At 46.2% G+C, this 15058-nt stretch overlaps 1 protein-coding gene across 2 annotated transcripts in view; it reads right to left on the bottom strand.

Moving 5' to 3' along the window:
* The window catches only part of SAE1 (SUMO1 activating enzyme subunit 1), a 63224-nt gene that overhangs the window by 9896 nt on the left and 38270 nt on the right, over positions 1 to 15058 (bottom strand). The window contains exon 7 of one of the 2 annotated variants that reach the window (XM_057712140.1): positions 3441 to 3585. The exons of the other annotated variant lie outside the window; for it this stretch is intronic. Coding sequence (XP_057568123.1) covers positions 3441 to 3585 — 145 coding nt within the window. The remainder of the gene's footprint in view (positions 1 to 3440; positions 3586 to 15058) is intronic. 2 annotated transcript variants of the gene reach the window in all.

The following is a 15058-nucleotide window of genomic DNA, read 5'->3' as shown; positions in this document are numbered from 1 at the left end:
TGCACTGGGTATTCATTGCTGTACTCGGGCTTTTCTCTACTTGTGGTGAGCAGGGGCTACTCTTCGTTGCGGTACACAGGCTTCTCAGTACGGTGGCTTCTCTTCTTGCAGAGCACAGGCTCTAGGCATGCAGGCTTTAGTAGTTGCAGCACTCAGCCTCAGTCATTGTGGCACACGGGCTTAGTTGCTCTGCAGCATGTGGGATCTTTCCAGACCAATGATCAAACCCATGTCCCCTGCATTGGCAGGCAATTCTTAACCACTGTGCCACCAGGGAAGTCCCTTTATACAATTTTTAAAGGTTACTTTCCATTTACAGTTACTACAAAATATTAGCTATATGTGGTGTGGCAAAAAAAAAAAAAAAAAAAAAAAAAAAAAAAAAATATATATATATATATATATATATATATATATATATAGGCTATATTCCCCATGTTGTACAATACATCCTTGAGCCTATCTTTTTTTTTTTCATTTCAGCACTTTATTTTTTTATTAATTTTATTTATTTATTTATTATTTTTTGGGGGGTACACCAAGTTCAATCATCTGTTTTTATACACATACCCCCGTATTCCCTCCCTCCCTCGACTCCCCCCCATCCTCCCTAGAGTTCTCCCCCCTTGAGCCTATCTTATACCCAATAATAGTCTGTGCCTCCCACTCCCCCTCATTTTCATCTTTCAATTTATTCCATACTACCTGATTTTTCCATAATATGTATATTATCTCTGAAATTTAAAAACCAGTAAGTTCACAAAAGGACAAATACTCCACAATTCCACTTATACAAGATACATAGAACGATCAAACTCACAGAGACAGACAGTAGAATAGAGGTTACCAGGGGCTGGGGAAGCACAACGGGAGGTTAGTGTTTACCGGGGACAGAGTTTCAGATGGGATGATGAAAAAGTGCTGGAGCTGGATAAGAGTGACAGGTGCACAACAACACGAATGTACTTAGTGCCACTGACCTGTTCCTTTACGAATGGTTAAATTGGCATAAGTTATGTTATGTGTATTTTACCACCATAAAAAAATTCTTTTAAACAGTAAAAGTTATATTACATATACGGATTATTAATGTTCATCATACATGTTTATCATGGTGAAAAAGTAGAAATAACTCACATACCCACCAATAAGGTAATGGTTAAATAAATAACCATACAGCAGACAATGAAACATTATGCGGAACAAGTGAGGTTATAGATCTGCATTTGTGACACAAACAGGTCCATGATATGCCGGAAAAAGAAGGCTATCATATGAAAAGTGTGATCTCATTTTGATATTTAAAAAGAGAAAACACAGGAATAAATATACATACAGATGTCTGTGAGGCTAAAAACCCCCAAATTAAATCCCAAGTCAGCAGTGGTTACTTCTCACTGGGAGGACCATAGGTGATCCTTTTCTTCCCTTTTATATTTTCTGGCAAAGGGCATCTGTTACTTTCATAATCAGAAAAGCAATAAAGCTCTCTGAAAAGAAAATAAATAACATAACACAAAGGACTGGGCAAGCACATCACAGACAGATGAGGGAAACGGAGACCTGGGCACAGCCTTCCCTACTCAAGTGAGCGCGTCCTGCTCGGAACTGGCAGCGGGCAATTTGTGAGGGTAGCTCAGCTGCCAGATGGCGGCGTTTCCTTGCCGCATTCCTGCCCCATCTCCACCAACCTTATCTCCACCAGCCACAGACAGACTTCGAGAGGCCATCAAATACCTCTTACTTAAAGGGCAACAGAGAGGGAGCACCTGAGCACACGAGGCGTAGACACGGGAAAGTGGTTTCTGTGGGGGGGGCGGGGGCACTTTGGAGAGGAAACCAGCCGCAGCTCGTCAGACTGCTAGCAGTTAGGCTGTGGCTTTCTCCTTCTGGGAAGCGGGGCCTCCGCCACTGGCTGGCGATGCAGACACCGGCCATTCATCACTCTAAACACCCAAATCAGTCACTTGGCTGCATGCTCACGGCCCTGCATGTGGCACTGGGTGTGCTCGGTGGCCCGGCTAGGTCTGAGGAAGCAGGAGCCTGCCCCCCTCCTGCCGTGAGGCGCAGAGCAGGCACTGCTTGCTCCTCACGTGCCGTCCCTCCTCCAGCAAGAGATGTGTGCCCGATGTAAGCCCGAGACAGGGACCCCATCCCAGCCTGCGGTGTCATTAGTCCCTGAACTCCTGGTGCTAACTTATAAAAGCACTTTGTAGACGGCTACCTCTTTTTGGCTGAGGGTTCGGCAGGTGGGTCAAAGCCCACTGCTGGTCCTAAATCGGCTGAGGTTTGCTAGTGTCTAAGCAAGGTTCCCAGCCACGAGTGAAGAAGGAAAGGACTAGTGAACGAAGGGACTCCGATTCACTTTATTGCTGAAAGGGAACCAAGGTATTGTGCAGTTACCAGCGATTAGCAGTGTGGTGAGATCTTGGCTGGCTACTTACTAAAACCTTGGACAAATGACTGTATTTTTCTGAGCCTCAGTTTCTTCATTTAACTCATGGGAAAGTAATAATACACAATTTGAGCATTATTGTAACAATTAAACATGGCTGTGTTAGTAAAACACAGAAAGTCTGCAATACACGGGTGCTACTGTTATTATATATAACCTCATACTAGTCACTGACCTTCTCTGAGCTCTAAATTGACTCTCCCTCTCCTATAAAACGGGCTGTTGTCAAGAGAGAGCATGTATAGAAAGCAACTACCACAATGCCTGGTATTATCACAGCTGCTCAGTCAATTCTAGCCATCATCATTACTGCTACAAGCTGGAGCACAGCAAATCAGTTTAGGGAGCCTCCCAAAGTCACTGAAAGAGAGTGAGAGTAAGCAGATGATCTCAGAACTGCATGAGAGGGTTCCTGACCTAGTTTCCCTTTGGACCAATCCAACCAAATCCTAAACCTGAGTGTGTATAAGAGCAAAAGGCTGGTCGTCTAGGGTGAAAGCATCCAGTGCCCAAGGGCAAGGACACTGGGAACAGGGATGCCTTTGCTGCTGAGGGTATAAACTGATAAGTCATCAATGGAGGGCAATACCTACCAAACAATGAACCCATTCTTCTGACCCCCCCCCCGCCACTCCATTTATCCTGCAGTTATACCTGCACACATATAAGGTCACCTCTAATTTATTTTGTCGCCATACACACGATATGCAGGATCTTAGTTCCTTAACCAAGGATCAAACTCACACCTCCTGCAGTGGAAGTGTGGAGTCCTAGCCACTGGACCACCAGGGAATTTCCCTCTATTTTTCATATACTGTTGTGATATCAATAGAGGGGCAGAGGATCACGGGAGGTGGCAGAATGTGGCAAAGGAGGCTCTCCTCAGGGCTTTCGGTCTTAATAAAGCATCTCCCTAAATTAAGGCAAATAATGAAAACAGATGTTTATTAATCAAGGCTAAACTGTGATAAATACTGAGACCAACCTGACAAAGTCTTCGGGAAGCAGGTCAGGATTAACACCCAGGGAGTCAAGCACATCATTTCGAATCTGGAGCAACAACTCAGAATCTTCCCCAAAGGTATCAGAACTAGGATCTCTTCCTTTATCTGTGCGGAACTTCAGGAGCACTGGGAATGGAAGAAGATAGGTTAAAACACAAGTCTTTTCACAATCTACAGACTGGGAGAAAATATTTGCAAATAATGCGACTAACAAGGGCTTAACTTTCAAAATACACAAACAGCTCATACAACTCAACAACAAAAAAACAAAACAACCCAATTGAAAAACAGGCAGAAAGGGACTTCCCTGGTGGTCCAGTGGGTAAGACTCCACGCTCCCAATGCAGGGGGCCCTGATTCGATCCCTGGTTGGGGAATTAGATTCCACATGAATACCGCAGCTAAGAGTTTGCATGCCACAACTAAGAAGCCCACATGCTGCAACTAAGAGCTGGTGCAGTCAAAATAAATTAGAGGGGGAAAAAAAGTAAAAATGGATAGAAGACCTAAACAGACATTTCTCCAAAGAACACATACAGATGGCCAACAGGCTCAAGAAAAAATGCTCAACATAGCTAATTACTAGAGAAACGCAAATCAAAACTGCAGTGAGGTACCACCTCACACCGGTCAGAATGGCCATCATAAAAAAAACCTACAGGGACTTCACTGGTGATGCAGTGGTTAAGAATCTGCCTGCCAATGCAAGGGACATGGGTTTGATCTTGATCCCTGGTCTGGGAAGATCCCATGTGCCGTAGAACAACTAAGCCTGCATGCCACAACTACTGAGCCTGCGTGCCACAACTACTGAAGCCCGCACGCCTACAAGCCTGTGCTCTGCAACAAGAGAGGCCGCCGCACTGAGAAGCCAGTGTACCGCAAGGAAGAGTAGCCCCCACTCGCCACAACTAGAGAGAAAGCCCGCAAGCAGCAATGAAGACTCAATGCAGTCAACAAATAAATAAATAAAATAAAATAAAATAAAATCTACAAATAACAAATGCTGGAGAGGGTGTGGAGAAAAGGAAGCCCCCCTGCACTGTTTGTGGGAATGTAAACTGGTGCAGCCATTATGGAGGTTTCTCAAAAAACTAAAACTGGAGTTGCCATATGATCCAGCAACCTCACCTCTGGATGTATATCCAGACAAAACTATAATTCAAAAAGATACATACTTCCTTATGTTCACAGCAGCACTATTCACAATAACCAAGACATGGAAACAACCTAAATATCCATCTACAGATGAATGGATAAAGAAGAGGTGGTATGTGTATACAATGGAATACTATTCAGCCATAAAAAAGAATGAAATAAAGCCACTTGCAGCAACATGGATGGACCTAGAGATTATCATACTAAGTGAAGTAAGTCAGACAAAGACACATATCATATGATATCACTTATATGTGGAATCTAAAACATGGCATAAATGAACTTACCTATGAAATAGAAACAGATTCACAGACACTGAGAACAGATTTGTGGTTGCCAAGGGGTGGGGGAGGGGAGGGACAGATTGGGAGTCTGAGATTAGCAGATGCAAACTATTATATATACATGATGGATTAAAACCAGGTCCTGCTGTAGAGCACAGGGAACTAGATTCAATACCCTGTGATAAACCATAATGGAAAAGAACATGAAAAACAATGTACATACATGTATAACTGAGTCACTTTGCTGTACAGCAAAAATTAACAACATTGTAAATCAACTATTCTTCAGTAAATTTTTTTTTTTTTAAAGTAAGGCTTTTCGGGGCTTCCTAGGTGGCACAGTGGTTAAGAATCCGCTTGCCAAGGCAGAGGACACGGGTTCGATCCCTGCTCCAGGAAGATCCCACATGCCGAGGAGCAACTAAGCCTGTGTGCCAAAAAAAAAAAAAAAGGCTTTTCATAATAAATGCTTACAGATGTTAAATTTTTCTTCATTCTATAGGAAATAGTACATTAATTACAATGTGAGCCAAGTGAAAGGGAATACTTCCCATTTATTCAACAAATATAGTCAGAAAGGTAATCAAATAATTGGAAAAATGACTAAAATCACGGTGATGAGTGCCATGACAGCATAACAGAGGATTCGACATCCCCTATAGGGCACTATCAAGTGACGCTTCCCAGAGGAAGCAACACGAGTGAAGTGTGTATGGGTTTGGGAAGAAGGGTGGGGGTAACTTCCAGCAGAGGGCAAAGGCCCTATTATGACCCAGAAGAGAGGTCAGATGGAGGAGGTGTGCATTCTAGGCATCAGTTCAAAGGATGAACTGCTTCAGCCAGAAAGGCCAGCCAAGTGCTCAGACTCATTAGGCAGGCAGATCATTACAAACAAGACCTCCCTTACTCAGTACAACCACTATGTCAACCTCCAGAAACGGATGTTTTGGATGTTTGGCTCTGGATATAAACCAGAGGAAAGGTTCAGATGATGGCAGCATATCTGTGCTACTGTGTAACGAGACCCTAACAAGGCTTGAATTTGTAGCCCAAACAAAAAGACACAGGCAGGTGCAGAAGACCGATCAAAATACAAGCACCTTCTACTGCCACGACACCTCGTCCGGATGTCCAATGCAGGCTGGCTGGGTGGCATTCTTGTTCCCCACGTGTTCCTCAAGGCAGGCGGACAGCCAGCCGGGAGCCTCATCTCTAGGCCAGTCCTCCCTCCACACCACACAGGCTGTTTTGGAGCAGAGGCAGAGGCGGGTAGATCCCCGGGGTGCCCTGGGACAGCCCCTCACACTCGCAGTGCTTCCATTTAAGTCTCATCAGCATTTGCTGACTGAAAAAGTGAACTTGTTCAGCAAACTATACTCTCTCTCAGTACAAGGGGCTCTTCCCTAAAAGTTACAGTGGATTGAAAACTCAGGCAATTGTTGTGAGACTCTTTAAAAATCTGAGAATTTGGAACTCGCCCCAGACTAGGGAATTGTTGTCCTCTCTTTGTTTTCTTAAGACTCACAAACAGTTTTGGTGATGAGCAACCCGGGTGAAAACCGCTCCCCAAGAAGTAGCAGGAATTCACTCACTCACCAGCATGAGCGAGCACTCAGTGTGTGCCTGGCCAACCTGGGTGCCAGAGCGCCCATGGTGAGCCACAGCATCTTGGTCTCTGCAGTCTGAAGGCGATGGGGGGAAGGCGAGGAATTCAGAAGCCACAACCGACTGGCCCCACTGAAGCCTGAGAGTTCATAAATGGGTTATACAGAGTTCTGAGAAGGTCCCAAAACATGGAGGCCCAGGTAAAAGAAGACACAACCTGCTTCTGGGCTGTGCTTTCCTCAGTGCCCGTGTCAGAGGAAGACCGCTGGTCACATGCCCAGTATAGGGCTCTGCACATCAGGGGGTTTTTTTTCCTTTATCTTAAAAAGGTTCCAGAACACCTGTTTTGAATACTGGTTGCTGTCTGGGAATGTTACTCTCCTCTCTTTTTCAAGAACGTAGCTTCTACAACCCTCAATTCTACCTGACCACTTGGCAGCCTACTCCAAGCCACTGACAATCTGGATGCTGGCTACCACAGGTGCACCATCACCCGAGCTCCACTTCTAACTCTGCAGATGTGTCGCTGGGATTCCAATTGGGAGTAAACAAATGCAATCAAGCAAGCATGTGGGGACAGGGTGGAGAAAAGACTGCAGAATTGGCAGGTAATCACTGTTTAGACCAAGCCTCTTTTCCAACAATGTCCTCTGAAGACAAAGGAATCTGGAAATCTGCAAGTCCAGTCAAAAGAGGATACTCTGAGTGCACTGTATTGAATGTCCGTGCTAATTCTATCCATCACTCCTGAGAAGACAGACCCAGAATGTGCACTGGTGTTGCCTGAGCAGGTGATGGAGGCAGTGTGGAGGGCAGGTCTCCCGTAACGCACAACCCAAGGCCCAGTGGCAAGCACCTGAGAACCGAATGAGGCTGCTGGACAGCAGCAGGGGTCCCGCCCTGGCTGTCTCCTCTTATTTCTGTGTCACTGGGACAGAAGCACCAATTGTCACAAGGGACAGAGGAGAGAGGATCATCTTCTCAGCCCTCACCACAAAACTTCTCACCTTTTGGTTACAAAACACAGCTCTTGGGGCATACTCAAACTATTCTAATAATCGCAAAATAAACAGTGCCTACTCTATGCCAGGCACCATTCTAAACCTTTTACATCCACAATAACCCAAGGAGGCAGGTAGGTCCTAATACTCTTCCTACTTTACTGGTGAAGAAACTGAAGTTAAGAGATTGAGCGGCTTGTTCAACGGGACTGCCAATGAGTAGTGGTGCAGAAATGCCAATGCTGGCATTCAGAATCTGTGCTTCTTACCCCTAACTGGATCCAGGAGAAAGCCAGGACCATCAAGAATGCTGTCCAAGGATTCCAAGTGGTCTGGCTCTTTGCCCCCCACCTCAGGGGGACTCCCATTTGACCACATTTCTGAGATGCATTTTCCAGACGGGCCCTGCCCTCTCTCTCAACTGGTCCATTAATTTTAAGTTACTAGTTCAGTGGGTGAGAAGTGGAGGCAGAGGCCATACAAAACCTTGCCCATCAATCTTCCAAGGGTTAAGACCAGTTTCATCTCAGAAAGAAATAAGACAGCACTCAGAGGCGGAGTGGAGGCAGCCAGCAGCTGGCCCCGCTGCTTCTCTGGGCCCCTTGCCTGTTCCTGGTGCAGGCCGCCTGGACGTGGGCCGGCAGCCTGGCACCGTCCAGATACCTCGCTGACCACATCTGAAGTCCGCTCAGGGCCTCTGGGAAGGGGGCCAGGCAGTCTGGCCACTTATTTGCAGCAAAGCAAACAGAGGCTGTATTTTGCACTCTTTTTCCAATGTCAGCACTCCAGTTAGCAGGGGTAGAGGGGGGCAGGAAGAAGCCCAATGTTCTAGATTGGCAGCTGCCTCAGAACTGACCCTAGCCCTGGACGAGCTCTTGCTTATTAAATTCTCCTCTTTGTTCTGCTGTCCGTCCTCCCAAAAAGCCAGACACACACACAGCACTGTTGACTCTGCGTTTCTGAAGAGCACCTCCCCACCAGTTTCCAGATTATGAAACTATTCCATGAAGATCAAATACTGTCGGGGATGCCAAAAGATGATTCATCGAAACATATTAAAACACTGCACAAAATAAGAGTTCCAAACTTGATTAACTTCATCTGAACCTTTTAATTAACTCAGGTGGCTGAAGTGCAGGGTAGGGCAGTCATATTCACTGCTACAGAGGAGAGGCTGGGGTTTCTGCTAGAGTTCAGGATCTACCCATGTAACAGAGAAGACAAACTTTGAAAAAAACTACTACTTTTGCAGAAAGAAATTAACTCAAATTCAAATTTAATCTGAATCAGAATATTAGATTAGTGTTATAACAAGAATTTGGGAAGCAATATGATTAATCGCTATTTCTTTCTAAAACTTTCTTACTGCATTTAAATGGCATGATTATATTTAGCATAATCACTAAGGCCACCCACAAACTCCAGTATTTTCATAGGAAAAAAATGAAGTCAGTGTTGCAAACTAGCCCCAACCCAATTGCTGTTCCCCAAAACAGTTTAACTGAAACAAAGCCAAATCTATATGAAACTGCCTGGCTGATGCCTAAAGCTGCTCTGTGACAGACACCCTTGCCCATCTCTCTGGAGCTCCCCACCCATTCTCCCTGAACTGGCTCACTAATGGAGACAGTATTTCCGAGAATGGCCTGGAAATCGGAATCACTACTGGGAGACATAAACTTCCAAGAAAACGAAAAATAAAGAGTTACCCTCTTAGCCAGTCGCCTATCTGCCAAGGCAAGCCACTAGGTCTCTTTTAGTCAACTGTTCATTCAATAAATACGTACTGAGCACCGACTCTGTGCTGGACCCTGAGCTGGGCAGGGGAGAGCAAAACACACGCTCTGCTTCTCAGAGCATTTTGTGAGGGTGACAAACTACGTATGAAATAACAAAGGGTAAGAACTAGAAAAGGAGCTCTGAGAGAGCGTGATGGGGAAGAAGGGGGTGGTCTTACCAAGCAGCCTGCTGCCCCCCTCATTGGGAGGAACCACCTCACCTTCACAGGTCCCCCAGCCCCAAACGCTCACCCTCGCCACCTCTCACCCTCGCCACGGTCACAGGGCCTGCTGCACCTTCTCTCTGTGAAGCCCTTCCCAGGCCTGGGGAGCTTTGGAACTGGGAGGCAGGCAGCAGAGCGCAGCAGCGAGGAGCACAGCTCTGGATCCCCTATTCTCCTACTTTCTGTGACCCTGGACAAGCGACAACGACCCCGAGCCGCCTCTGTAAAATGGGAATCGTAAGAGCATTGACCTTATGGAGTTTCAGGATTAAGGGAACTAATACACATAAAGCACCTTGGACGGTGCCAGGTAAGCATCAGGGAAACGGCACTGCTCCAGACCCACAGCTGCTCGTCCGCATCTCCAGAAACCCAGCTCACATGGCCCTCAGTGAAGCTGACACACTTGCTCATACTGTGATTCTTCATGTGACTGTGTGACCAGCACCAACTCTGCAGTGAGCTCTGGGGACTACAGCGCCTCAGCTCTGAACCAGACTCTCTGATACCCTCCACACCCTGCTCTTTGCCTTCATGGTCTTAATCTCAATTTGTGATTTTACAGCCTTCTGTATAAATTCACTTGTACAAGGACTGACTTGTCTCTTCTACCAGATTTTAGTGCTCCGAGGGGAAGAAACCTCATCTGTTTTGTTCACTACTATCTACCTAATGCCTAGCACAGGGCCTGCCCCATAGGAGGCACGGAGAAAGTATCTGTTCCATGGGAAGCCTCAGTGTTTGGAGAAGGAAGGAAGTCACACGTGTGTGGAGAAGGCTCACAACAAAGTGACACAAGGCCCTCACGGATCTTAACCGGGCCTGCTCTTTTGCTAACTGAACTGAATGGAGTCCTCAAGATACCCCGGATGGCTCCGTTTCTTATCAAGTATTTACAAACACGCTTGATCTGGAATGTCCAGCAAGAAACAAAAAAAAGATACACAGTGTACCACATCTGCCCTCAAGAGGGAAACAAGATAGAAGCCTGGCTTTCAAGGCCATATCTTAGGGCTAAAGATACAGAATAGCCGGCCCAGGGGCGTGAAGCTCAAAGGAGGAACACAGCTGGACAAGGGAAGGCAGGGCATTTCTGGGAAGCCACTGTGAGCTCTGCTGGCTCTCGGCCTCTCATCTTGCAAGGCGTCTGGCCGTCTCCTCAGCTCGGCTCCACACCATTCCCTCCTTCATCTACCTCTTTCACCTACCTTTTTCTCTTTAATCCAGAAACTTAAAAGTATGCATGTGCCTATATTCATTCATTCACTTTTTCATCCACAAACATTTCCTGAGCACCTGCACTCCACCCCCAAACCCTGTGCTGAGCTGTGCTGGGGACCCAGAAGGCAGAGCTCACAATCCACTGAGGGCACACTCATAAGCCCCTGTCTGTCACCACGGCCAAACAGGCCTTTGACCTCTTTCTCCAAAGAACTTCACCTCCAGACTGGCCTCCCCTGAAGACTTTTTCTGAAACGCCGCTTCTGAGCACCAAGTCCTGAGCACCCTTTCACCTCTCCTCTGAAAGCCAGTCTCTGACCTCATCACGTATCAGCTCGAAACAGAAAGCTGCCTCTTGTTATTTACAGCTCACTCTCTTCTGAAAAGAAACCTGAGGCAGCTGGATGAAAGTTGTTGATGGGAGAAAGGAGAGTCCTACTTCTCAGAAATGAGCTGCCCATTTTTGCCTACCAAATGAAAGACCCAGATTACTCAACCTGAGCGAGAGGCAGAGGGACAGGCTCTGTCACCCAGAGCTGGTGAGAGTGAGAACGCTCGCCAAACCATGTGAAGATGTGGTATCGAGGATCTTCACAAAAGGTCATACCCCTGGGCCAGTGAACTGTGTCCGTGGTCACTGCCATATTATTTATGCCACAGGAAATGTGGAAATAATCTCACATCCAATAATAAGATGATTACATGAAATGTGATATATTGACAGAATGGAATATTAGTCAGCTATTAAAATTATGTTTAAGCAGCTTTTAGTCACTTTAAAAAAATAGCATTTAGGTTTAAGAAAGGGGGGCATATAATAACCTATATTCAGAATGACCTCTCCTATGTAAAATACAATAGAATGAGGTAGGTACAATTGTCACCACCCTCATTTTAGAGGTGGGAAACCGAGGCCCAGGATCACGACGGACTCCAAAGTCACCACATTTCTAACCTCTATGTTCTCCTGCCTCCCTGGAAGCAGAGAGAAGATAGAAGACTGGCTAGTTTAAAAAAAGAAAAGAAAAAAGAAAATCACTTCAAATGACCTTAGTTTCCCACCTGAGTACACCAGTTGAGAATAATGCAAACACCCATTCAGACTCTAGTCTGGCCAAATATTCTATTTCTCCTCTCAAAAAAAAAAAAAAAGAAAAAAAGTCTAATGATTCCCGAGCTTGACTCTCACCTTTAAAGCGGAACATTCTGAAAAGTCTGTAATTTACAAAAAGAAGGGGACAAAAACATTCTAAAATGCAGAGGCAGGTTATGCAGAGGCCAAGTGTGGCGATCCCTGGACCCCTAACCACACGGCCCCCTCGCCACCAGCTTTACCAGCCGCTGTTCTGACAGAGCCCTCTCCATTCACACTCACCCTGCCTGGTCACAAGCAGCAGGGAGACAGGGTCTTTTCTCCAGTCCAGCACTTGAGTGGCACATGACCTTGACTCTGGGCATCTGCTGCTCTCTGCCAACCGCTCTTACCCAGGGAAGATGGCACAGGGCATTCCCGTGACTGTTGTCTGACAGTCAAAGATGTGAGGCTTTCAACAAGAATTGCAGCTGGGCTTGGGGCCTGAGAGCAGCTCAAACACAAGCTAATGCGGGGGATGGCGGGTGGGGTGAGGGTGGGGGTTGTGGGCCTGCAAAGAAAACAAGGCAGGTTGCTGACAATGTTGCCCATTATCACAATCTGGTCTCGGTGGGCCTCAGTTTCCCATCTGCAAAAGTGGAATAAGAAAATGTCACAGGGCTCTTGTGAGGTTCAGACTTTAAAAATAGACATAATGCTATTAGTATTAGTAAGGCTAGTAAGTAAAGTCTGACTGAGCGCTTTGAGAGACAGGGTATTGGGCGATACTTAAACACTTACTAGGTTTGGTAAGCCTGGACAAATGACTTAGCTTCTCCAAGACTCAAGTGAAAATGACACGATCATAATAAGATCTGCTCTCATGAGGGTGCTGTGAAGATGTAACGTGATCACAATGGATATAAAAGGCTTAATTTAATCCCTGTGACCCTGTGCGGCAGACTTGGGGTTATGCCTCTTTTTCAGGGTGAGGAGTGCAGCACGAGCCCAACCAGAGTTGGTTCTCTGACCAGACTCTACCCACTCACGGCGGTAAAGCCCAGAACTACACTTCTGGGTCACCTCTGCCGCTCCCCTCACCTCTCTTCTCTGCATGGCAGTGCCTTCTTCCTTTCTGAATGACTGTGGTCTGCATTCTGTACCACTGATAAAACAGTGGCACCAGAAAAAAACCAAACAAAAAAAAAAGAAACACAACAAAACCCACTGCTTTTTTCTTCCTCTCTCCCTACAAATTATTTTTAAACATCTGTGGTTATGACAGCAGCAAATCAACAAGCACTCAGCTGCTGCCCCGTTATCGGAACCCATTTCCCTGTGGCTGTCTCTTCCTCAGCAGTTCTTGTCATTGCCGGACACCAAAACACCCGCTGGGGAACGCCATGCCCAAGTGGCGACGGCTGGTTTGCAAAGGTTACAGGTTCTAAAATAAGAAGTTCCTTCTGAAGAGAACTGATCACCCAATCAAGCTGAGGTCTAGACACAGTCAATTAAAAATCATAAAAACAGGTAGCCTGGGAGTGTGGTGGGGGCAGGGAGAACTGAAGAAGGAGGAATCAAACTAAGTTTTCTAACAGTAAAAAAGTTACAAAGTACCCATCACTAAGAAATCTTGTGAAAGAATCACTGCAGTGATGAGGAAGAATATGGTACAAACTACTAGAAAGTTTTGGAAGAATACACAACAAATGGCAGTTTCCATCTGAGGTATCTGAATATTTTACTAAGAAGATATCTTACTTTTACAATTAAAAGAAGAAAACAGGATTATTTCTAAGGCTCTCCTATATATGGTCATTGGGAGGAGAAGATTACCAACATCACCCCCATTTCTATATGAGAAAACAGAGGCCACAAAGTGAATGGAGTATATGACAGCATGGGACCTAAATGCCTTTCTTCCAAATCCAAAGCTGGAGATATCAAGGTTCTATGGGCAGGAGAAAGCAGACATGAACTCCAAACCTGTTTGGCTAGATTTGTGAACCAAGAACAGTCAGCCACCTTAGAAAAGATTCTAATTCCTCCCTTGGAGGGCCCTAGGTCTGACCTCACCAGCTCCTAGTAGAGACAAGAGCTGCCAGTCATCAACATGCCCTTGTCCCTGCACATGGGGAGTTAAAGGAAAGCGGAAGGGCTCCCCAATCCTCTGGATGGTTTAGGCACAGTTCTACAGCCAGGCACAGTTCTACAGCGAGGTACTTCCTGTCTTGTGGCACAGTGGGGAAAAGGCCAAAGGCCAACTATGCAAATTAGCACTATCTACATGGCTTTTTAGGGGCCTAAAATGAATGAAGCCACGGGCAAGGTTCTCCAAACTTGGGACAGGTGGCCACAGCAGTCAATCAGTACACATTCAGCAAGGACCCCGCTAGGCGTCAGGCCCAGTCAAGAGACGACGAGCTGTGGTCGCTATTCTCAAGTGACTCTGTTGTCCAGGGGGTGGTATGGGATCACAAAGGAAGGAAACCCAACTCAGACGAGGGGAGGCTCATTCCTAGAGGTCACATCAGAGTGAGCAATGAGGATAAGTGGGAAGGGATGAAGCAGGATATTCCAAGCAGAAGGGAAAAAAAAGTGTGTAGAAACGTGGGAGTGACAGACTTCTGGGGACAGCAATCAGTTCAATGTGAGTGAGCAAAGGGTCTGAGGAGGGCAGAAGGAGCAGAAAGGAGAAAAGGAAGTCTAAATGGTATCCTGAAGGCAAAAGAGAATCACGGAAGGGTTTTAGTTTTTTAGATAGATCGGTCTGGGGACTGAAAATGGATTAGAACAAGAGATCTGAAGGCGGAGGCTGGCAAAGGGCTAAGCCACTGATGAAGGCTGCGGGTGAGAGGCAGCCCCACGGGAAGACTCATGGTCATGTCTAGGCTGAACTCTAGTCCCACAGAGCCCCACACAGAGTGCTCGTTTGGGGCTCTTGATGAAAGGAATGGACAGGCAAGTTCTTGAACTTGATAAACGCTCTGCAGAAGAGAAAGTGGCAAAAGGGTTGGAACAGCTCCACTGGTTTCCAACATAGGCAGCGTATTAAGACCTCTCACAGCTCCTCTTTAATCCACCTAACAACCAACCATGAGGAAGTGACTCGAAAGAGGCCACCCCCTTCACCCTTGGTACCCCCATTACCTGTCTCCAAGCCACCATTCGTATCATTCCTAGTAAGGTCCTGCCTGGCTCTAGACGAGAGCTGAAGAAGCATTAAGTGTTTCTATGCAAATACACCCCCTACGGT

This window comes from Hippopotamus amphibius, chromosome 16 (assembly GCF_030028045.1).
Source record: "Hippopotamus amphibius kiboko isolate mHipAmp2 chromosome 16, mHipAmp2.hap2, whole genome shotgun sequence".
In the NCBI taxonomy this organism is placed as follows: domain Eukaryota; kingdom Metazoa; phylum Chordata; class Mammalia; order Artiodactyla; family Hippopotamidae; genus Hippopotamus; species Hippopotamus amphibius.
This window is presented reverse-complemented; position numbering and strand designations above follow the sequence as displayed.